The sequence below is a fragment of the Jaculus jaculus genome, chromosome 6 (assembly GCF_020740685.1).
Source record: "Jaculus jaculus isolate mJacJac1 chromosome 6, mJacJac1.mat.Y.cur, whole genome shotgun sequence".
Taxonomy (NCBI): Eukaryota; Metazoa; Chordata; class Mammalia; order Rodentia; family Dipodidae; genus Jaculus; species Jaculus jaculus.
The window spans coordinates 25,985,571-26,010,709 of record NC_059107.1 but is presented as its reverse complement, the minus strand read 5'-3'; the positions used below and the strand labels follow the sequence as shown (position 1 = coordinate 26,010,709).

At 46.6% G+C, this 25,139-nt stretch overlaps 1 protein-coding gene across 1 annotated transcript in view; it reads right to left on the bottom strand.

The window, feature by feature from the left end:
- Dock2 (dedicator of cytokinesis 2) overlaps positions 1-25,139 on the bottom strand; it is a 469,609-nt gene that overhangs the window by 15,932 nt on the left and 428,538 nt on the right. Inside the window, exons 36-44 of the mRNA XM_045152647.1 lie at positions 24,639-24,679; positions 22,159-22,249; positions 21,203-21,322; positions 16,812-16,901; positions 15,207-15,311; positions 12,474-12,615; positions 7,492-7,573; positions 6,388-6,472; positions 4,982-5,068 (exon numbers count right to left, since the gene is read on the bottom strand). Of these exons, the coding sequence (XP_045008582.1) occupies positions 4,982-5,068; positions 6,388-6,472; positions 7,492-7,573; positions 12,474-12,615; positions 15,207-15,311; positions 16,812-16,901; positions 21,203-21,322; positions 22,159-22,249; positions 24,639-24,679 (843 nt within the window). The remainder of the gene's footprint in view (positions 1-4,981; positions 5,069-6,387; positions 6,473-7,491; positions 7,574-12,473; positions 12,616-15,206; positions 15,312-16,811; positions 16,902-21,202; positions 21,323-22,158; positions 22,250-24,638; positions 24,680-25,139) is intronic.

Sequence of the window (25,139 nt, the reverse complement as noted above, 5' to 3'; positions counted from 1 at the left end):
AGAGACAGAGAGAGAGATTGAGAATGGGCGCACCAGGGCTTCCAGCCACTGCAAACGAACTCCAGACGCGTGCGCCCCCTTGTGCATCTGGCTAACATGGGTCCTGGGGAACCGAGCCTTGAACCGGGGTCCTTAGGCTTCACAGGCAAGCGCTTAACCGCTAAGCCATCTCTCCAGCCCCAAAAAGGCCAGAGAGTAAATTTTTATTTAAAAGAGAGAGAGAGAGAGAGAGAGAGAGAGAGAGAGAGAGAGAGAGAGAGGAGGGAGAGAGAGAGAATGAGAGAGGATGGGCACGCCAGGGCTTTTCAGCCACTGTGAACCAACCCCAGAAGCATGTGCCTCCCTGTGTGCATGTGCGACATTGCGCACTTGTGTCACTGTGCATCTGGCTACATAAAACCTGGCGATTCAAACACTCATGCTTAGGTTTTTCAGGCAAGCATCTTAACCACCAAGCCATCTCTCCAGCCCAGATGTTTTAGCATTTACAGGCCAGATGGTCTCAGTGGCAATGACTGGACTCTGTTACTACACCGCAGAAGCAACAGCCAGGGATATTGGGTGAATGAGCTTGGTTGTTACAAACAAGCTCTTTACAAAACAGCTCATAGGTAGAATGCAGCTCATGGGTTTACTGAGCACTGAGTTGATTAAAATAGAACTGAATGCAAATCTCATCTCTGAGGTTTCCTAGCTGTGTGACATTGGGCAAGTTTCCCCACTTTTCTGAGTCTCAGGTGATTAGCTGGTAAAATGGGGAGTAAGAAACCCCACTTCAGAGAGTTACTGATAGTTATAATCTACAGGTGTTAGGACAGATATTATCAAGTGTTCCAAGAAGGGAAGCTCGTTGGTGGGAAAGGTTGGGCTGGAAGGAAGGAAACAGAGAAACCTTCATGGAGGAAGGGAGCTGACTTTATCATCTCTGTACTGGTAGCAATATAGTGCCTGTGTCATTGGCCATGTAGTGAGGACTAATTGAGTTAAAACAACACTTGACATAGCAGAGTTCCTTTAAAATGTCACCTGAGGGCTAGAGAGATGGCTTAGCAGTTAAGTGCTTGCCTGTGAAGCCTAAGGACCCCGGTTCGAGGCTCGATTCCCCAGGACCCACGTTAGCCAGATGCACAAGGGGGCGAACATATCTGGAGTTCGTTTGCAGTGGCCGGAGGCCCTGGCATGCCCATTCTCTCTCTCTCTCTACCTACCTGCCTTTCTCACTCTGTCTGTCGTTCTCAAATACATAAATAAAAACTGAACAAAAAAAATTTTTTTTAATGTCACCTGATTCCTTTATCTAAAGCACATATGAAAAGGGGGGGTGTCAGCCTCTGTAGCCATGTTCATAAGCTGTGTTCTTAAATCCCTGTGCAATCATAAACCCATTTCTCTACATGAGCTTGGAGATGGAGGTCCCTACAGTGAGAAGTCACTCAGTACAGATGCTGTCATTGTCACAAATGAGTGTTCCTACCTAGTGTATTAGTCAGCTTCATGTTACTGTAACAAAACACCTGTGGTAATTAACTTGCAGGAGACAAGGTTGACTTAGCTCGAGGTTCTGGCTGTTCAAGTCCAGATCAGGCAGTCTGTGGCAAGGGCTCCAGATAACAATGGCAGGAACAGATGTCAGAGCAACCTGCTCATATTATGAGCCAACAAGCAAAAAGAGACTGGGATGCCCCAACCCTTTAGCAGGACATGCTCCCAGTGACCCAACGACTTCCCATCAAGCCTCTCCTCTTAAAAGTTCACAGCACCTCCCAACACCACCACCCCATAGACCAAGTGCTCTCCGTAAGACATTCAGGGACACTGTTTATATTCAGACCACAGCACAGACATATGCATGCACATACACTTGCATATGCATGCATGTACACAAACACAAGAGTGTGAGCTGGAGGGGAACGCTGCTCAGTCTGCCATGGCCTACGGTCCATCATGCCACAAACTGAAATCTGTGCTTGAGTTTCTGTCAAGTATGCACACCAACCCTGGGGGTTACAAGGCTGAGGTCTAGAGTGAGTGAGTTATAAGGAAAATCCTCCACTGGGAGAGAGCCCAGCCCTGCACCTGGATGTCACCAATAGCCTGATGTGTCCGCGAGATGCAAGCTTTAAGGCAAGTCGTTCAAAATAGGAAGACTTATTGACAGGCTAGCTTCTTCACTTTTGCGACTATCTTTGGATTCCCAAATCTTTGTCCTCATTATAGCCATCAGGAACAGAGACTGAGAATGAAAATAACTCTGGCTTCCCATCCACAGGCATCTGTATAAAGCAAGTGCACAGTTCTCAGAGCGGAGTTATGAGGACTATACTGGGCAGGAGGCCTGTGTGTCAGGTGCCACAGGAACAGAAGTCACTGTCAGGGTAATGAGGATGGCTCCAATGGCTTCCTACATTATCAGTCCTCTAAGTCCTCCAGGGAGCAGCCAAGCAGTGTGCCCAATGGCAGGTGGTGGCAGTGCTAGAGACAGAACTCAGGTTTTCCAGTTGCAAAGGCTGGCTGATAGCCATACACCAGGCTCTGTTACCACACCTGCCATCAACTGGCTGTTGGGACTTCAATAGGGTCTCTGAGTTTCTTTTGCTACACTGAGCCTGAATTTCTGCAGACAGCACATATATAATAACCTGTGTCCAACTTGCTATGAAGGGGGAAAAAAGTTCTTAAGGGAAACTATTTGGAAGAAACAAATGTGACAATGTGTGGAGGAGTAATAAACAAAATAGGAAGTAACCACCATGCCCGGCCAGCTGGGGGCCTTTCAAGTTACAGTACTGGCTCCTCGAATCCACCCAGGAGTCCCATGAGCTGCACAGGACAGGGCTTTAGTCTGTCAAGGCAGAATGCCATGGAAGAGCAGCTCACAAACATGACACACACGAATCATAAAGAAGGAATGTCGGCACTGCGATCTCCCTCTCCTCCCTTTCATCCTGCCTGGACCCCAATCTATGGGATGGTTCCACTCATATTCAGGGGAGTTCTCCACTTCAGTTAATCTTCTCCAGAATGACACCCATAGACACACTGAGAAGTATGCCTCGCCATCCTTGGTGGTACTTTTAACTACAGCCAAGTTGGCAATCAAAACTAACCATCACAGGTATCAAGATAAAAGACTGGAGAGATGGCTTAGCTGTTAACGTACTACCTGCAAAGCCACAGGTTCGATTCCCCAGTACCCACGTAAGCCAGATGCACAAGGTGGTACATGTGTCTGGAGTTCATTTGCAGAAGCTAGAGGCCCTGGAGTGCCCATTATCTCTCTCTCACACTCTCTCTCTCAAATAAATATAAATAAAATAAAAAAGAAAGAGTCAAGATGAAAAGCATAAATAAAAAATATGTAGCTTACATTACCTATTTCTTCCCTAATCTCAAGAGTCCTGAAGTCAACATGCAAGGTAATCATGTAGACATGATGGGTGTCTGCATAGTAATTCATCGGTTGATTTACTTAGATATGCTTGAGCATGAGTTCTGCATCTGGTATTATTCTTGACACTTGGAGCGCAACAGAGAATGTAATTGATAAAAACATCTACCTTACTGAAATTTATCTATGGGCTAGTAGAGCCTATCATCTAACATATTTAATGGTTGATATATTAATACTGAAAATAAAAGTCATGTACTCTATTAAGAGGTGACAACTACTTTAAGGAGATAAACAACAGAAAAGGAATTCAGCACACAAAGATGGGCTTCCTTGATTTTCCTGCAGTCTACCAGGAATGGGTGGGGAAGAGGGACATTTCTGGGCCAACTGGAAGATGGCTCAGCTGGAGCAAATGTGTAGAGACTACTGGCTGGTGGAGAGTTCCCTCCCCTCAAGAATGGGGCAAATGGGGCTGGAGAAATGGCTTAGTAGTTAATGCACTTGCATACAAAGCCAAAGGACACAGGTTTGATTCTCTAGGACCCACATAAACCAGATGCACAAGGCGGGGGGGGACATGCATCTGGAGTTCATTTGCAGCAGCTGGAGGCCCTGGCATGTCCATTCTCTCTCTTTCTGTGCTTATTTCTCTCTTTCTCAAATAAATAAAGAAAAATAAAAAAAAATGGGGCTAATGTCCATGTGATATTCAGTGTAGGACCTCCCAAGGATATCAAAGTCCACAAATGCTCCAGTCTTTCATACACTGTGGCATAATGTTTGCATATTACCTATATACACATATCCCATATACTTTCAATCTCTCTAGACTACTTATATGCTGCATAAATAGTTGTTTCACGGGGTCTAGGGAATGGCAAGAAAAACTTCCTCATGTGTTCAATTCATATGTACATTTTCCCCAACTATTTCTAATTTGTAGTTAGTTAAACTGTGAATGTGGGACCAGGGCATACTGAATGCCAAAAGGACATTGTGTGATTATATCCAGGAAGTAACGCTTTTGACACAGTGCCGGGGGTGACATTGGTTGAAACTTACCACATGCTAATGTGTCCCACAAACCAAGAGTATGAAGATTTTCTCAGTTAGCTAAGGATCACACAGACCCTGAAATGTTGAGAAGCAAAATACCTGCTATCTGCACAAGGCAGTTCAGACTTTTGGATTCCAGCCACATTTGGCTCTCAGTGATTCTCCCTCTCCCAGGCTCAGTTCAAGTAGAAAATAGGTTACGGTGGGTTACTACAGAGGAGCTCCCAGTGGGCTGCTGGATGGGACAGCTATGAAGGGGTGCCAGGACCTCTACTTCGTGCCCTGATTTTCACTACAAAGATGTCCCCCATCTACTGACTTCAATTACTGAAGTCTATAGGAAATTTTATTGACTGGAGACAAAAAGTTTTCCAGTGATTTAAAGAGTCTGAAAGCAGCTTGTTCATACCCCTTCAAACACTGGAATTCTGGGATTCCGACAGGAGCTGCAAATACAAACCATCCCCCTCAGCAAAGGAGATTTGGCTCTGCCCTGCCTCTGCTGGAGGTTTGCCACGAATGCCCTAGACTCACCTGGGACATGTGAACCACCTCGAACCAGCGCAGGATGCCAGGCAGCTTGTACGCAGTCACAAAGGATGTCCTCTCAATCCACATGGACTGTTGGGTGGGGCAGGCCAGGGAGGAGAGAATTGCTTATGAAGCCTGGTATCAGAGAGGCAAGCATCATGCCCAACCAGCCAGGCAGCAGTGGCCTCCCATCCATGGAGTAGAAGAAATGTTTCAATTTTGGCTCACTTGGTAAAGTACTTGCCTTGCAAGCATGAAGGCCTGAATTTGATACCCAGAATCCAGGTTAAAAAAAAAAAAAAGAAAACAAATTGTGATGGTACATGTTTGTAATCCCAGTACTGGGAAGGCAGGGATCAGTGGAGACCAGCAGAGGAGGGTGGATCCCTGGGGTTTGCAGACCAGGCAGTCCAGTCTTCTGGGTAAGTTTTTTCAAGATAGGGTCTCACTCTAGCCCAGGCTGACCTGGAATTCACTCTGTATTCTCAGGGTGGCCTCAAACTCACGGTGATCCTCCTACCTCTGCCTCCCAAGTGCTGGGATTAAAGGCATGTGCCACCATGCTTGGCTTCTACTGGGTAAGTTTTATGCCAATAGATCCCATCTCAGAAACAGTGGACAATGTCTAAGAAACAACACTCAAGGTTGTCCTCTGGGCTGTACATGCATGAACACACAAATACACAGAAAGTAAAAGGAAGGGAAGGAAGGAAAATAGGAAGGAAGTGAGAGAGGGAGGGAGAGAGAGTAGGATCATTGCAATTCCAAGAAATACGCCAGCACCTTGCCCTTTGGAATTCTTCTGCAGTATGAATCTCTACATGGACTTAGGTCAAGTGAGCTCCAACCCAGCTAGACTAACAGTCTGAATTCTTGGGCAGTATTGGATGTGTCTGTTTGTGTGGTCTGAGGGGAGACTCCACAGTCTTCATTTGAGTTTAAAGAGGGGCAGTACATCCCAAGACCTTAAGAATCACATTTTAGGCCAAGGGCTTAAGGGAACTTGGAGTCAGCTCCTCATTCTAGCCTTGGCTATATGGAGAAAGCACAGTCCCATCTGGGAAATCTATGCACACAGGAGACTAGTGTGTGACCAGCTCTCAGATGGGCTGAAATATTGTGACGTCTTATTGGCTGGAAGGCTTGCTGCATCCACACCCTTTCTTAGCTGCTGGATTCTACTTCTTGGAAATACTTGAGTGCCTTGCCTGTCCAGGTTATCTGACAGAAGGCTCAGGTCACATCTCGGAAAAGGAACAACTCGAGAAGTAAGAAGACCCAACAGAAGTGTCGTCACCTGCATGCCATTCGTTTCATTCTTCTTGACTCTGGATTAAGAACCCTACCACTTGGAATTGACAGAGGTGTGTCCTGGTTACTAATGGTGGCCACGTATGGGACATACTCACAGCGAACTCGTTCTCAGGGTCTACAGTGCCTCTCCTCACGGGCCGTGAATAGTGAAACCTTTGCACATAGTTGGACTTATAAAAGCTGAAAAGACAGGAAAGAGCTGAAGTTCCTGGTAGCCACACCCAGCATCAGACACCATAGACATCAACTCTGGCACAGCCATTGTGGCGATGCTTAAAATTGGATTCTGTGCTCTGGGCTCCATAAAAGTGACTTTAGTGCAGGTGTTCCACACAAGAAAGCTTAGGAGGTTTTCCACCCTCAGAAGAATATAGCTCCCCTTGGCGTACCCAGGAAACTGGAATTCTGGTATTGAAGCACACAGGGAGGCCCATGTCATTATTTCCTGTGGGTCCCTGAATAGTGCACAGAGCAGCAGAGAGATACAGCCCCACAGACTCTCCACCCCCAGGCTTCCTGGGTGATCTTGAATCCTGCATGGACCCCAACAGCCCCTGCCCTCATGCTACTTCCTCCGCTGTCCCTTTACTACAGTCTGAGCACATCCATTGCCAACACACCCTAACGAAGGCTAAAAGTACATCAGTGTGTCTAGCACACCCATAGTCTGGTTCTTTGGCACCACTTGGGGATTTGCCCAAACACTAGGCGCTCCACATCAGGTCAGTGAATCTTGATGGCCACTGAGAACTCCCATGTAAAAAGCAGTCATAGCCCCCTTGTTCCAGCCACAGCCCCCCTGCTCCACCAATAGCCCTATCACTCCACCAATAGTCCCCTTGCTCCAGCCATAGCTCCCTCATTCCACCTGTAGGCCCTGGCTCCATCAATAGCCCCCTCACTCCACCCATAGCCCCTCACTCCACCCATAGCCCCTTACTCCACCCATAGCCCCTTTGCTCCATCCGTAACTCCTTCACTCCAGCCACATTCCCCTTGCTCCAGCCATAACCCCTTGCTCTATCCATCTCTGGCTTAAGTCTTGTTAGAGACAGGGCCCAGTTAACTTGGGGTGATTATTCCCCCAAGAGAAAAGGGGGGAATAGATTGGCTTAAGAACAGGAGTGTTCTTGGCCCTGCCCTGCCCTTGGAGCCCCTTGGAGTTCTCCATTCCTCTCCCACAGGGATACAGGTCTTACTTTATGATCTGGTCAGGCACTGGCTTGTTCTTGAACCTGGGATGTTCATCCAAGACAGGCTGGACAGTAAAACACTGGATGTCTGGTATACCAAAAATTAAGGACTTGGCACATGTCTTTTGGCTGCAGGGTGGTTCCAATCATAGCAGGTCACACATGAGGGATTCCATGCCAGCCTTTCTGGGACTGTGCTTTTGTTCAACGATCAAGTCACCGGCTTCCAGCTAGGCCCTAACAACCCGTTAGCGGTCATCATGGTCCGTATAAGAACTTTCTGTCACCTTGTAGCATGATCCCAAGGCTCTGCCCCTGCTAACACTTTGTTAGGAGTGCTTAACTACTGTTATCATTGCCATTAACAATAATGCCATCTAATTAACTGATGGCTCTCCATCAGCAGCCTTTAGACTCTTCAATTACCCTAGATGTCATTGTTAACTAAAATTGTCGGTGTTGAGTTCTGAGAGGTCAGACAACTTGTGGAAGGCCACATAGCTTTCAGAAAAAGGAATCCTGGTTTGTATTTAGGTCTCCTAACCCAATGCTCAGAATTCTTTAGACTTGCTGCTCAAAAGAGTAGTCCTCTGGCTCATCCCTTAAGACTATATAAATCTTCACCGAGGTCACAGGAAATAATGGCAGAAGTAACCCTACATGCATTAAAGTCAGAATTCCAACTGTCTGGATATCTCAGCGGAGCTGTATTCTCAGGAGGGAATAAATGCTTTGGCCTCACTGGAAGCAATTCTTCAAACTTCAGGGAAACCATTTTCTTCCTTAGCCCTGTGGCCAGAAGCCTGTGCTGGGAAGGAGTTCCCTCTGGAGTAAATGACTGACCAAGGGCAGGGACTGGCTGACTACAGTGGGCCAGGTCCAGCTCACTGTCTGTCCCTATGTGGCCACAAGCTAAGCATCAGTGGTATAGTTTCAAATGGCTGTGACATGTGAAAAAATAAATATATATGGTTCAAAATATTCATCCACACCATAAATAGGGTTGTCTTGGAACATGGCTTTATCCACACAGTTATTTGGTATTGCTGACCAATTTCTCATTCGTAGGAGTTCCCTTCCCGTTACTAGATACGATGCCTGAGCAGAAGCAGCTTGTGGGAAGAAAGGATTTGTTTCGGCTCACAGTTTCGTTGTGGTGGGGGGAGGCTGGCACGAGCAGAAAGCTGGCATTCATTGTCACAATGAATGCTGGGAGGAAGCAGCAAGAGTGAGTTGAGCCATGAACACCCAGTGGGGTGGGGCCAGTAAACCTCAGCTTCCATCCCCAGGGACACACCTCCTTCCGGCGGCTCCACCTCCACCTCCCAAAGGTCTCACCAGCCGGGGACTAGGCACAAGGCTTCATTACAAACAGTGGAGGCCATGGGGGACATTTTGCATTCACACCACCATACTACTAGTGATGATCAAATAGTTGTGAAAAAGAATGCATGGATCTCAAAGACAAAAAAATTCTATGTGGTCCTTTACAGAAAACTTTTATCCACTTCTGTTTTTGGAAAGGGCCTAGGCCATGTATATTGGCCTGAACCACCGACCTTGATCAAAGAGGAGAAACCAGACCTGTCCTTGGGAAGCCTGTGACCTCAGTACCCTTTGGGTCATTTGGCTGTGCTGTCATGATCCTTGCCAAGTCTGTGCATGGAATAACTGTGACAAACCTCTGCAAAGAGACCTCTCCCCTCAAGATTCAAGATTTTTGGCAAAAGGCATGTCTGAGTTTAAATCCTAGTCCCATTGCTTCCTCCCGATGATGTTGTACGAGACACTCGTTTCCTGAGCCCCAATTTTCCTATTAGCAAAATGCAGAAGCAAGATCACCAAATTCAGAGCTTTATAATGAGGAAAAGAAGAGACGATGCCTAGCACATGGCCAGCAGATAATAGGAATCTTTCAAAAAAAAATGTAGTATTAAAGAGCACAGATTTGAATCAGACAGAACTTGGCATCCAAACCTCAATTCCATCTCTGACTAGCTTTATAAACCCAGGCAAACTGCTTTGTTTTGGCCTCCCATTTTCCTTTTGACAAAACAAGGAAAATTAATTTATCTTAGAGCATTTTATGGGGTTTAAGGAAACACTAGTCATAAAGCTCTCAGCCTCATAAAGAGGATATCTAGCAAACGTCAACCCTTTCCCTTCTTTTAAAAGTTTATTGTGTGTGTGTGTGTGTGTGTGTGTGTGTGTGTGTGTGTCCACGCGCACTTGCTTGTGGAGCCCAGAGGACACTGTCCTACCTTCTTTGGAGACAGGGCTTGTAGGCCTGTTAGAATCACAGTTGCATGTGCTACTTTGCATCTGGCTTTACATGGGTGCTGAGGAATTGAACCTGGGCCACCAGGCTTTGCAAGCCATCATCTTTAACTGTTGACCCGTGTCCCCATTTAAAAACGATTTAGTTTATTTATTTATTTGAGACAAGGAGAATATGAGCGTGCCAGAGCCTATGGCCATTGCAAATGGACTCCTGACATGTGTGCTATACCTTGTGTATCTGGCTTACATGGGTCCTGAGGAATTGAACCTGGGTCCTTACGCTTCACAGGCAAATGCCTTAACTGCTAAACCATCTCTCCACCCCTCCCATCATTTCATTTTTCTTTTTTTTTAAATATTTTTTGTTCTTTTTATTTATTTATTTATTTGAGAGCAACAGACACAGAGAGAAAGACAGATAGAGGGAGAGAGAGGGAATGGGCGCGCCAGGGCTTCCAGCCACTGCAAACGAACTCCAGACGCGTGCGCCCCCCTGTGCATCTGGCTAACGTGGGACCTGGGGAACCGAGCCTCGAACCGGGGTCCATAGGCTTCACAGGCGAGCGCTTAACCGCTAAGCCATCTCTCCAGCCCATCCTTTCACTTTTCTTGCTACCTCATTCCTGGCACTGAACCAGTCTCCAAAGCCCTAAATATGATTCCCTGACCCAGGAATACATACTCCCTCCTTCATTGCAAATCAAAAGACCACACAGCTTCTCAACACCTCAGTGTCCCCATACAAGGTCTTAGCACTGATCCACGTCGCACAAACTCACATGCATTGGCAGCCAGCCCCCCCCCCCCCCCCCCCCGTTGTGCTTCACTTCCTCCTGTGAAGGGCTGAGGTAGGGCAGGCAGGCACACAGTAAAGGTCACAGATGAATATTTATTGCCCGCGGGGGGTGGGTGGGAAACATTTATTTAGATTAGGATTCAGCCGACTGAGCCGAGTCACCATGCAGCCTGTCAAACCCATTTCAAAGGCTGTAACTTAATCTGTGTGGGATGCCAGGAGCCTAGAACAGTTAACTTGCTCTCCGGCTCTACCACCTTCCACCACGGGCCACACATCCTCACATACGTGTGCTTCCCACCATCACCAGCCCACTTGTCATGTGTTCACACCTGGCCCCGTGCACGTGCACACCACTCATGACTCATCACGCCACGCTGTCTCCGTCTTTGCACTGCTGCCTCCCGTCACGTGCACACCGTTTGCTAATGGTAAACTGCCTCCTGCCTTCACTCTCTGTCTCTCCTGTTTTCTTTGCTTTCTGTTAACCGACAAACATTTCTTAAGAGAGGGCTCTGCGCCAGGCACTGTGAGGAGGTGGATTCGTGTGGGAAACAGGCAGAGAGCAGTGTCTTTTCTCAAGCGCTTGACTGACCCGTGTGTTCTCCTCATCTTCATGTCCATTGAACGAGCACATCAGACAATGACAGATTAAGGCCCATCCTCTGAAGAAAACAAAGTTTAAGATCACAAGGACATGGGTAGGCTAGAACAGGCCACTTTAGAGAAGGCACGAAGGGAAGGCTCTTCCCAAAGGTGATATCAAGTTACAATGTGAAAGGTGAGTAGAAAGCAGTTTTGTCAGGAGCTGGGGTTCTAAGAAGAGGAATCAGAGACGGTCGATGGCCAGAGGTGAGAACAACCAGCCGCGGGTAAAGGAATAGAGAAGAACACTGTGTGGACAGTCAGAGGGACACAAGGAGTTGACCATGGCAGTGCTGATCTGGTGGGGGTGGGGGTGGGGTCAGGCCACAGGCACCCTTGCAGAATGGCTCAATGTGGGGTCATTTCAGACTTTGGGAAAGGCCTCAGCATTCAAGCAGGTTCTCCTCAATTTGGGCCATCTCCGCAGCTGTCACTAAGTATCAGCTGTTCACTTGGATGGCATCTTTCTTGTGGCACTCTGTCTCAGCTGCAGATCCCTGCTTCCCTCTTGCCATGGGTCATACTTTTATAAATGCATATTTTTTTACTAGCTACCCTGAAGAATCCCCGAAGGAAGATCATTCTGGGAGCACAACCTTGCACAATGCAGTGTACAGAGCCAGGAGGTGTCTTATCAGTTTGTCTTATCTGACAAAGGAATGAGAGAGGTGCCGAGGGCACCCCTGGGTGCAGCATCTAAAATGTACAGACATTCATTAGTGTGTATCGAATATTGTTTCTGGGATTTCCAATGGACACAAAAGTTTGATAATGTTCTAGTTCCTTATATAAGATGTGTCTCACATCTGCATTTCTTCCTATATATGTTAAATCACCTCTAGATGACTTAAGATGTCTAGCAATATAAGTGCTATGTAAATAGTTGTCACACTCTACTGCATACAGAATAACGATTTTTTTTTTGAGGTAGCACCTCACTTTAGCCAAGGCTGACCATGTAGTCTCAGGGTGGCCCCAAACTCACAGCAATTCTCCTACCTCTGCCACCTTAGTGCTGGGATTAAAAGTGTGTGCCACCATGCCTGGCTTAATGATCCATTTTTTTTTTTCACCAAATATTTTCAGGCTGCAGTTGGTTGAATCTATGCCAGTGGACCCCAGAGAATAGAGGACTGGTCGACTTGGATCCCACAGTGAACACCAAACCATCATGCCAGTGATTTTGGCTGCAGCTCTGAGCTCTGAGATGGGTCCCTGCAGGTCTGCCCATGCCTGTCCGCCTGGCTGGGGCATTCAGCAAGGATACACTGGCCTGGGGCATTCTTCACATCATCTCCGGGGGCAGACGTCGTGTTCATCTTCTCTGCGTTGGGGAACTGGCTCATCAGCTGCATCTGGAAATCTTCCCTCCGCTCGTACTCCTTCCCTCGGTAGATGAACACTTTGTTCTGCAGAGAAATGACACATGTCAGAGATCCTGGGGGTGGGGGGTTAGGGTGCGGTCCAAGCAAAACTGGGAGACTCACTCACGAAATGAGCATGGAGCTGTCAGGGGTGCTTTGGGTGGATCCCTTTCCCTTCCACGTCCCCGTCAGGTGAAAGAGGAGCTCAATCACTCACCCAGAGTGACAGCCACCTCTTTAGAGGGCCTGGTGCTGATGGGTTCTCTAGGAAGAGGACATCACCGACGCTAGAGATCTCCTTTAAACCATTCCACGTACAGCTTCAGTATAAAGAGCACTAACTCCACTCTCTTATTTATACACACAATATCTCTCCTGTCTTCATTGGGCCATGAGGGCTGGGTCTGTGGACCCTGGGCAGGAAGCAACACACTCTACCTTTCCCTGACCATGTTAGCCTCTTTTAACCCAGAACTTATTAACCAGTGGTGATTTTGGTACCCTAGAGGCACTGGCCTGTCTGGAGTCATCTTTCGTTGAGAGTGAGGATGCTACTGGGGGCAAGGGCAGAAGCCAGGGATGGTGCTAATGAGCACATGGCGCAGTACCACCCTCACAATGAATGTGCAATGCCCTGTACCACATTAGTGCCATCTGTATGGCCTAAAATGACCCCTAAGTTATTCTGTCCAAAAATGAGCCTGGCACTAACCTGTAAGGGACTTACAAGCTGGCTAGGTGTCAGAAGAGCCTGGGGACCACCTTTAAAAATTCAGATGCCCAGGCCGCATTCCAGACCTGCTGAAGTCTATGGGAAATGGGCCAAGGAATATGTGCTCATAATCAGCACTCGGGAGGGTGTGATGTGCAAACGGCACTGGGCAGCCTCCTCTACTTCCTCAGGATACTCTCCCACCTCTCCCATCCCCCCACCCCCCTCCCCTGTTGCTCACGGTAGTCTGTAAGTCCCTGCGGCTTTCAGTGACTAGTGACAGTAAGTAACTCATCTCCACTAGGCTGTTAATAGGTGAGGTCAAGGGTCAGGCTTGCTATTTCTGACCTCAGAATTGGAGCGCACACTAGAAGTAGTTCCATGCTTGTGAAGAAACCACCGACATATCAACTCAAATATGATGCTCAAATGTGATGGCTCCGCAGTTAAAGGTGCTTGCTTGCAAAGCCTGCTGGCCCCGGTTCAATACCCTGGTACCCAAGTAAAGCCAGATACCAAACTGGAGCATGTGTCTGGAGTTTGTTCATCTTCAGTGGCAGGAAGCCCTGGCACTCCCATATTCTCATTCTCTGTCTTTCTCTCCCTCTCTATCTCTCCTTGCAAAAGCAAATAAATAAATAAATAAAATATTAAATGATGCTGGTCCCTGAGGGATCCCAAGGTCCTTTCATGGGCCCACAGGATCGAAACTACTTTCATCACAAAACTAAAGCTCTCATTCATCTTTTTCACTCACATTTGCTTCCTTGTGTATGGTGTGGCTCCCTAGTGGCCCATGCTATGAGATCATAACAGATCGAAAACACAGACAGGGGAAACTAGCTGTTTGTCTTCAGGTCACACATTAAAGAAATCTGCTGAAATCTAAGCCAGTTTTTTCTTCTCATGGATTTTTAATTTATTTTGTTCATCTGTTTATTTATTTATTCCTTTATTTTTTGGGGACAGGATCTTGCATGTAGCCTCGGTTGGCCTAGAACTTGCTATATAGACCAGTTTGACCTCTCTTGAAACAATCCTTCTGCTTCTAACTTCTGAGTGTGGTGATTAGAGATGTTCTTTACAGATTTTTTTTTTAATGTGATGGGTTTATTATTTTAAAGAAACTGCCAGATATTTTCAATCTTTCTTAGTTTTCACTTTTCATATGGTATATATATATATGTAGAGATAGTCTACAATACAGAAGCATTTGAGGTCTTCAATTTCAAACAGGGCTGAAGGGACAGCCCCAGCAGTTAAATGCACTTTCTGTGCAAGCATGAGGGACTGCAGGGACTTGTAGCCCCAGTTCCACAGAGAGGATGAGACCAGGGAATAGCCCAGGCTCATGAAAACCAGCAAGCTCTTCCCATAGTCACTTATGACACTTGGCTCAAAAATGAGAATTGACCAATGACTGATGGAATGAGACACCAGTTGTTCTGCTCTGGCCTCCACAGGTAAGCACCCCTACCAACATCACCACAGGTGAGCTCATGGGATACCGAAAGGGACATATATGTGCATAGTCAGCTCGTGTGTGTGTGTGTGTGTGTGTGTGTGTGTGTGTGTGTGTGTGTGTAATAAATGGGTCCTGTGACCAAAAGTTCTGAGAAACATTGCACTATGGTAATTCCTAGGTAGTGGACACCCTCTCAGGCTCTTTGAATTTCTCATTCTTGTGACAAGGTACTTAATAACTCTTGAGCCAGTGCCAAATTGCTATGTAAGAGACCCAATGCTGGTGGTTTGGGTAGGGGAACTGACTGAGGAGGGTGCTGGAGTCAGTGGCTATCCTTGGACAGAAGAGAGCTCAGCTGCTAAGCCATGATTTTCCAAGCACAAGTAGACCAAAAGCCCAAGGGGACACCTGAGGTGCCCAAGACCCTGGAACTCTAGCCCGAGATACCCACAAACGTACCCGCAGAAAGGAGGGGAACCCCTGGCCATAGTATCCAACAGCAAAGTAGTCTGGTTTGGGCCTGAGGATTTTCATGATGTTTTCATAGAATTTTGCTTGTTGCATCTGAAAGAAGAAAATAGCGCTGGTAACAATGCAAATGTGTACCCAAGGCCTATTCAACTTAAAGAGCCCACAGACACTGTCCTTATACCAGAACTGATGTGCCAAATGCATGCGACTGTGTATCTGTGGCTGCCTGTGATAACAGGGGTAATGGCCATGTTTACAGCACACCAGGGCTGTGCCAGTCACTCCACCTGCACTAGCTCGCTGACCTCACAACATACTGCAGAGAACCCCAGTTTGCAGTCAGGAACTGGCATCTCAGCCCAGCCAATCAGGATGGAGCTCAGCCCAGTGAGCTATAGCCAGGGGAGCCACTGTGCCTCCTCCTCTGTGCACATGTGGCGGGCACTTGTGAGGGTACATAGACACCCACATATCCCCAAACAGACACATCTACCTGAGTATGCACACATAACACATTTCATCTGCTCTAAGAGATATGTGCTCTCTGAATCCCAGATTTTAATATCCCCTCTTATTTCATGTCTCATGGTATCTTGTGATTACTACAGAAAATTTCCCATGATACATCCATGGGTACACAAAGGATATGTCACCATGAATAGCCTATTTGACTTCATGTGATAGTGCACATATATGTAGATCTAGACAAGAAACTGAGTGGCATATGCTTCATGCCAGGGGTGAAAACAAACATCCCTGTACAGGTCACGTATGTATATGTCTATACACACATCAGGAAGGCATACATACCTGTGGGCAAACATTTGTGCAGGCGGGACAGCTACTGATCATTGGTCAAGCATGTGTATTTGTATACAAAAGGAGCTCAGCTGATTTTAACACAATCACCATACCTCCAACCTCCCGAGCAAATCTAATCACCCTCTCTTAACATTTATTTAATGTTAAGAGAAATGTCTGGACAGGCCTTTCTCTATGTGCTGAGAAGGGTCCTGGGGTCTTGGTACTCAGTCAGCCAGGAATTATGTCAGAGGTGGGGCGTCGGGGAACAGGACAATAAAAAAAAATTTGGCATTTCCTTTGGAAGCTAGTTCTCCAAGCAAGTCCTGGCTTCTGCAGCACAACTGAGCTAGGCTGGCTTCCCCATTCTTTACCCCCCCCCACACACCCAAACTTCTGAGTACCAAGATGCTGATGGGAGAAACCAGATGGGGAGCATTTTCATGTGATTTATCTGTTCATCAAAAAGCACAAGCTTGTGCTTCAATCTGATTGGTTCAGTGATTTGTGAAGCTTTTACTGAAAATGTAGGAGAGAGACTGTGGGGTGTGCAACAGCCGCAGCCAGTGCCGGTCTGGCACTGCACTGTTGCCCAACGGATGGTCCATCCAACACCTGGAAAGGCACTGCTCAGAGCAGCCTCACTGGTCGGGACTCCCATTCTTGTGCTGTTAAAATCTCATCTGACCTTTCCTCTCTCTGCCCAGCTCTGAACTGTGCCCGCTTGCTCTGCACGTTGGTTCCAGAGCAGGCATCTTCCTGGGGTTGGTGGGGTGTGGTGGGGAGGCTTACCAGGTTCTGGCTGAGCAGCTCGTAGTCAAAGATCTCCATCTCATACTGTTCGGCCAGCTCCTTGCACAGACTGATGGCCTCTTCCCACATCTACAGGAAGATTACAGAGACAAAGGTTAGAGGGACCGCAGCTTTTCAGAGCCTGGACACACTCCCTGGGGTTGAACTACAGCCCTCTTTTGAGTCAGTCCCATCCCTCACAATGGGGGAAGGGGCCACTTCCCTGGAGTATGGCATCTCATCCTGCCTTCTTGATGAATAATGAAGCATACTAAATACTTCATTTACATGTCCTTTGATTCTTCCTAGGCGCTCCTAAGGAGGGAACTGACAGCATCCTCAGGTTCCAGGTTAGAAACAAAGTCACCTGCCCCAGCTCACCTGATCCACCAGGTTTAGGGCCAGAATGGAAACCCCAGGGAATGTGACTCCATTAATCCTACCTTATAAGGGAATTAGTTAGTGATTAACAAGCACAGGCTGAGCCCCTCCACCTCCCCACCATGCAGGTTGGGGAGGGAACTGTTGACCACAGTTGCCGAAGCAAAATGGCTCAGAGAAATAAACAACTGGGCGGAGAGTTTCTGGGGATGAAGCTGGGCCCGACACTCAGTCCCAGGCTCTTTTCTTCTGTTGGCCAGGCCACTGTCTTCATGGGTGATGAGGTGGGAATGAGCAGAGGCAGCATGGGAGTGGAAGCAGGGAAGGGCCTAGGTTATTTAAACCTGGCTAAAACTTTCTTTTCCCTTCTTTGGTTTTTCGAGGTAGGGTCTCACTGTAGCCCAGGCTGACTTGGAATTCACGATGTAGTCTCAAACTCACAGAAATCCTACTATCTCTGCTTCCCTAGTGCTGGGATTAAAGGCCTGCACCACCATGCCTGGCATGGTTAAAACTTTTAAAGTTGGCTTTTATCTTTTTTTTTTTTTTTTTTTTTTTTTAATTTTAGAGAGAGAGAGACAGACAGACAGAGAATTGCCATGTCATGACCTCAGCCACTGCAATTGATCTCCAGATGCTTGCGCCACCTTAAGGGCATGTGTTACCTTGTGCTTGCCTCACCTTTGTGCATCTGGCTTATATGGGATCTGGAGAGTCAAACATGGGTCCTTAGGCTTCGCAGGCAAGTGCTTTAACCACTAAGCCATCTCTCTAGCCCTGACCTTTACCTTTGAAGAAACTGGAAAATAAAGCCTGGACATGGAGGTGCTCTGTTTTAAGCCAGGATCCCACCCCATCTTAGACTGAAAGGGTGGCAGGAACCTCTACAGCCAGGCAGGGGGAGATGCAGAGAGGGCTGGCAGTCCCAAAGGATGCTCATTCCACTCCACAATGGGTTTAAAATGGACCTAGATGGGGAAGCTAGGTGAGACAGGGGAGAGGGGAGAGACTGGAGGTTGCCAAAATGCATTGTGAGCTTCGTAAGAAAAGTGCTCTCTCTGCATCCAAGCATAAAAATAAATAAAACCAAGTGTAGAGCAGAGGAGCTGAGGCAGTAAACCCAAGGCAGCTTAGTGAGCATCATAAAAATGCTTTATGTGCTAGGAGGAGCCAAGTCTGCGGGCTTCACCCAGGATAAGAAGGTTGTGGTAGTGACCCTGGCTGGGCCAGGGGGCTGTTTGGTGCAAATGGAGGTCTTTGCCAACTTCCCGCCATGAGATAAAGCTCAAGCAGCGAGGCTTTCTCATGTGCTAGGGGACTGTTCAGTGGCTATAGAAGGTGGCAGGGCAGGAAGACAGCATGGCATTTCCTCCATGCCTCTGTGACCTCTGGCAGTCACTGATGTCACTGCCCTTCATTCTCCGTTTAGGAGAAGCTACTGGGTTCTGAGCATGGGCCCGTGTGCAGTTATGGAGCAGGTACAAAGACGTACGGACACTATTTCTGCTCTCATGAACATTGGGGGTAAAGTGTGCATATTAGTAAGTGAAATGGGTTTTGAGAAGGGGACTAGACTCCATCGAGGGACAACAAGATGGATTTGTGCAGTGAAAGCCACTGTGTGTGTCCACAGCAATGAAGTGTAGTGAAGGAAAACTGAGGGGTACTAAGGAGATCAGCTTTCATTCTAGAAGCTCCCATCACAGTAGCATTCAGAATAAGCTGTACCATCTCCTGCCTCTTCTCTGCTTCCACTGCTGTCAAAGAACTTTGATTCCATCTTGTTGTCTGCCTTCAAGCCTACTGTTACACAAGGCCAAAGGCAGCATGCAAGAAACAGTACTGATTATCTGGTTTTGCCAGCAACATAGCTCTTGGAGCATAGGCTCATGCCTTAATCCTCTCTGCTCAGCACAGAGTGTCAGAGCTGAATTCCCCAGCTGAGGACAAAGCCCAGTCCCTCTTGGGTTCCTCACAGTGGGACTGATGTCACCAGTGATAAACAAGAAGTGAGCTCTGCTCTGATGTCCAGTGGTGTGAGAGGTCCAACAAATGGCAGACTCTCTGCCCTCAAGAAGCTTATCGTTGTAAATTATGAAACACTCTTCTCGAACTGCTGACCCTTGGGAATTTATAATTCCCTTGCAGACATTACCTCATCTTATCTTTCTGGAGAAAGGTAGGAAGAGCACAACAAGATAGGGACAATGAAGTACAGGGACAGGACAGACCCAAATCCAGTGCTAAGTGATGCTCTGCTGGACTGTGAGAGGCCTTGCCAGCCAATGGGAAGGCAGGGGTGCAGGCTAGCCAGAGGAATTAAGGAAGACTTCACAGAGGAGGTGGCATAGTCAGGTAGCACAGATGATAATCAAAATTTAACAAACTATTGACTATACATCAATTTCTATACCGGTACTCTACACACGTTTTCTCACCTAATTTTCACCCTACAACTAAAAAGTAGGCATTGTAAGTATCTCACTATGGTGGATGGAAAATTGGAATGGGAGAGAGGCCAAGAACCCTGTACACAGTGGGGAAGGGAGGGATGAAATCTGGGCATCTGGCTTCATAGCTCAAGCAGGTGAGCATGTAGTTGCTATGTCACATTGTCTATAGGATGATGAGAACTGACAGACATCACGCCAGGCTGCTTAGGTGAAGGTCTACTGGAAGTTTGGGCTGGGGAGCAGCTGGTCTATCCCATATCCTGAGGAATCTCACCAGAATCCTTGCTGTTTAAATATCACTGAGGGGGTGGAGAGATGGTTTAATGGTTAAGGCACTTGCCTGCAAAGCCAAAAGACCCGGGTTCAATTCCCTAGGACCCATGTAAGCCAGAGGCACAAGATGGTGCTTGTGTCTTAAATTCATTTGCAGTGGCTGGAGGCCCTGGCATGTCTCTCAGTCTCTCCCTCCATTCTCTCTCAAATAAATAAATAAAAATATTTTTAAAAATAAAAAAAAATAAACATCACTGAGGCACCACGATGTCATCCGTTCGATGCACTCATCTATATAGTGCATACGCATGGGACCCTGTGTCTGGTGCTGTCCTGGTTAGTTACTAGGCATGTGATGGTGGACGAGACCAAAGTTCTGCTCTCGTGGCATGCCAAAGTGGGAAGCCAGACAGTAAATAAGTCAAATCAAAATGAATGAAGAGATGTCTAGTAACGCATCATTTACTTTCTCATTATGAGGATAAAATCTCTGACCAGAAGCAATGTGGGAGGGGGGAATGAAAGAGTGATTTTATTTTACAGCTCCAGAGGGCACCATCATGGCAGGGAAGGCACAACAGGCCTGAGCAGGAAACATGTATCACATCTTCACATCAACATGGAGTAAGTAGAAAGAACACCAAGTGTGGGGCTGGACTACAAGCCTCACCACAAATAGCAAAGTGCTTTGAAGAAACAAGAAGGGGAACTCAGGGGAGAGGGGCTGGAGGGTGCCAGAGGTTAGGGATGTCCTCTTGGTAATACAACATCTGAGTAAAACCCTGTGCAGTGAAAGGAGTCTGCCTTTTAGAGGGAAGCTATTGAGGGGGAGGTGGTAGTTCTCTAATATGGAAAAAGCAACTATAAAGGCCCTGGGTTGAAAAGAGCTCAGTAAGGATGAAACGATAGTAGTCACATCAGCTGTCATGTATCACAGGGAGAATTGGGACAACATTGAGATGTTGTCAACTGGAAGACAGAATGCTCTGATATATGCTTTATGCTCCTTTCTGCCCCCACATGTAAGATGATCTATCAAAGCAATGAACAGGGGAAGCAACAAGGAGACTGCTTAGGGTCCATTGCAGCATCCAAATAAGCAATGTTCATGACCTGAATGGGGGCAGAAGTGAGGTGGATAGAAGATAAAAGGAAGTGATCAGATTTAGGACTTGAGGGGACTGCTGGCCAGTGCTAAGGATGGAGTCATTGTAAAATCAAGAAGATACCTGTCTTGCCCCATGGTCAAGTTCCCCACAAGAGAGGAGGGCAGGCTCAGATTACCTTTCCTTTGTCAAAGTAGCCTATGATGGTCTCGTAGAGGGTCTCCTTCAGCTGCCGGTGAGTCTGGTGGTGCTGCTGGCCTGTCTGCATGACCTGTGATGTACACTGCTCATCTGACCACTGCAGAGAGAGCACAGCATCACCTGGGGCTAAAAGACAGCCAAGGACAGTTTTCTTCTCCCACTCTGTCCTTTCTTTCTCTCCTCCTTTCTTTCCCACACTCATTTTTGGAAACTCAAACTACCACTGGGAAGGCTCCTCACTCCAGCATGAGTACCCAGAATGCCTGAAGGTTTCCTTCCCACAGCAGCAATGACCCAGGACAGATAACCAAGTGACCACACTGAGGAAGAGTGAGGGGAAGTCCATTAGGAACCCTCTGCCAGCTTTAGCTGACTCCTTCTCTCTGTGTGCAGACAGACTGATGTTGGTTTGCAATTCACATTTGCTTCTGATGATGGCTAGATCAGGTTTATTTCACTTTGTAGTGGCTCACTGTGAGTAGTCGATAGGAATTTTTCTAAACCCTAATGAGACATGGTCCCAGTTCTTCAAAAGCCAAAGGAGACCATTCTGACATTGTTGGCCATTGTAAAGTTCCCAAGCTCAGGAAAGCAGCTTGGTGGGAATGCTAATGATTTATCATGGATAACATGTTGGATACCAGCTATATAATGCTATATAATGCTATATAATGTTTTAACACATGGCTCAGGAGCTACTGCCACTGAAGGTCAAGGTTACTACAAACCTCTGTGAGCAGGTAAAGTATGGCAGAAAATTATTCTGCCAGGTCAAGAGTTAGGAGTCACCTAGAAAAGCAAAATTGATTTGGCTGTTGTTTTCCCCTTTTCTTTCTTTTACTTAAAAAAAAAAAAGAAAAAAACACTTTTGAACTTGTTGTGAGGAGCCTTGGGGGATTTCAGCATGCATTCTTGTGCCCAAAGTGCTAGTACCTTGAGAAGCCAGGTATGAAGAAGGAGAGTGTAGGCGGCCTCTGTGTAGTTGTCACAATCCAGGTGAAGATCGCGGAGTTTGTACAGGTACCTGTTAGGGGAAATTGTAATGTTATCTTCTGTCTCTCTTTCTCTCCGTCTCTTCATAGGTTCTTGTTATGCCTGCCAAGTGGAACAGCAGTCAGCCTATTCTTGTTTGCAACAAAAATTTGTGTAGGCAAATATGGTTTGCCTAGACTAAAAAGGCTCCAAACTCTGAAGGATGGGGATCTGGGAGTCCCCATCTATGCTTCTAAAATGGCAAGATAGGAAAGAGGTTGGAAAGGTGAAAGCATGTGCCAGGCACATTGCCTATAATCTCTCATTGCATCCTCAGAGAAGAAGGCAGAATGGAGATTTTCTACAGGGAGGGAAACTATAACCAATGACAGAAATCGAGCCTAAGATGCTGGCCAGTTTAGCCCAGAGCACTGTTTTCACAGTAAGTCCAAGTTCAGGATGGCCTAAGGAATGATTTCCCCACCAGACTATTTCTACTTCTAGATCAATTTAAGAACCCAAAAAGCTGGGCTGGAGAGATGGCTTAGTGGTTAAGTGCTTGCCTGTGAAGTCTAAGGACCCTAGTTCAAGGCTCGATTCTCCAGGACTCATGTTAGCCAGATGTACAAGGGGGCGCAAGCATCTGGAGTTCATTTGCAGTGGCTGGAGGCCCTGGCGTGCCCATTCTCCTCTCTCTCTGCCTCTTTTTCTGTCTGTATGTCACTCTCAAATAAATAAATAAAAATAAGCAAAAAAAGAACCTAAAGAGCTCTGCAGTGTTGGCAGAGAGAGTATAGACGTACATGTTCTATGCTCTGACCAAGAATGTCAGAAACCTTGTAGATACCCTGCTCTGTTTTATCTTCAAGTTGATTCTGCTACAGTGGCTCTGGTCTCATGGGCATGAACATAAAGTTCTATATCTAAAAACTCTATTGTTGTGCTGTTTATCACAGAAAAATGTTGGAAACAACCTAACTGTTTGACAGTATAAGATTGGTCAAATAAATGATGGTGTATACTGGAAAGGAAACTGGACTTTCATTGTAAATGATGTTCAAGCATAACTTGTCAAGTGAAAAAGGAAGAAGTTATTAGTAGTAAAATCCTTTTATTTATTTATTTGAGACAGAAAGAGAGAGAGAGAATGGGCACACCAGGGCCTCTAACCCCTGCAAATGAACTAGGGGATGCATGAGCCACCATGTGCACCTGGCTTAAATGGGACCTGGAGAACCGAACCTGGGCCCTTAGTCTTCACAGGCAAGTACCTTAACTGATAAACCATTCCTCCAGGCCCAAATCCCATATTTTGAGGCAAACCCAACATACTGGCCTTTTATGTGCAAGACAGCAAGGGAGAGAGAAAGAGAGAAAGAGAGAGAGAGAATTAGCATGCCAGGGCCTCCAGCTGTAGTTGAACTCCAGATGCGTATTCTACCTTGTACGCATGTGCGACCTTGCATGGCTTACATGGGACTTGGAGAGTTGAACTTGGGTCCTTATGCTTTGCAGGCCAGTGCTTTAACCACTAAACCTTCTCTGCAGCCCTAAAATCCCAATTTTGCAAAGGAATACATGTACAGAATTATATATATATATATATATATATATATATATATATATATATATATATATATATATTTACAAATATTTATGGATTGTAGGAATTTGTTACTTTCTTTTGCTTATCTGTAGTTAATAAGTTTTTGTCTTGGTAAAGTCTACTATTTTTGTAGTAAGTAAAATATAATAATAATGAACTTTGTAAAATGGAAAAATCTAGGATTTTGAGAAGAATTAGCAAAGGAGATTTTTGCTTCAGGCTGCTATCCTCAACCAAGCCTCTCATGACACACTCAAGTATCTTTGAGATGCCTAGCAGGAAGCAGGCATTTTTCCCATACAAACCAGACTAGCCAACGGCCCTACCACGTGACTGGGATAAGGTGGCTCTCACATGCCAGTGACAAATACAGTGAGCTTCAGGACAGTGCACAGGTCTCACTCTTGTTTTTTTTAAGAGAAAATGGTTGCGCCAGGGCCTCTTGTTGCTGTAAATGAACTCCACATATGCATCACTTTGTGCATCTGGCTTTGAGTGGATACTGGGGATCTGAACCTGGGCCATCAGGCTTTGCAAGCCAGCATAATTAACCACTCAACTACCACCCAGCCCCATATTTTTCCCTTAAGGAAAGTGTACACAGCAGGACAGTGGGGCCATCAGAGAAGGCCAAGTCACTTCACGGGAGTGACTGGAGGAGACGAGAAGGCATTGAATCTGGGGTGTGGAGGTGATGGGGTGGCTTGAAAAGAATCAGAACACCAAGCACTCAGTGTCATAAGTTCAAATTCTATGCTGAGGGAACAGGGAGTTACTGAAGGGAACCGAGCAGGGGCGTAACAACAAAGAAACATCACCAACAACAAAATCTTACCTTATATACATCTCTTCTCGGTTGTTATCTTTGTAGAAATTCTAGGCAGAAGAGGAAAACCAATATTGAGTGCTTTGCTTTGTGGACATGGGGAAGAGAAAAAGATTGCTGTTTACTCCCAGGAAACCCTGAGAGAGAAGCCAGAAATTTATCTCGCTGAATGCCTCTAACAGCCTGTTTGGGAGACTTCCGAGTCACTTCCCTGACTAGAAAGGTACAGAGGAAGTGTCTCGACCATCAGTTTATTAGAAGATGCAGGTGAGCTATTTGCAGGGACAAGAGGTGGGCCAGCAAGATCAAGATCTGGGCTAGCCTCAGAAGCTTCATGTGCTCACAGGGGTCTGAGCAGGAAGGAGAGTGGTGAGGCCCCGTGGCCGAAATTGACGGTGACTTCTGACAGCAGAGAGCCCTCTGGGGCTACAGTGCAACTCCACGGCCAAAGAAGGCCTTAAGCTTGACTGTGTCTAGGAGACTGTTTCCTCTTGTCCCAGCTTGGGGGGG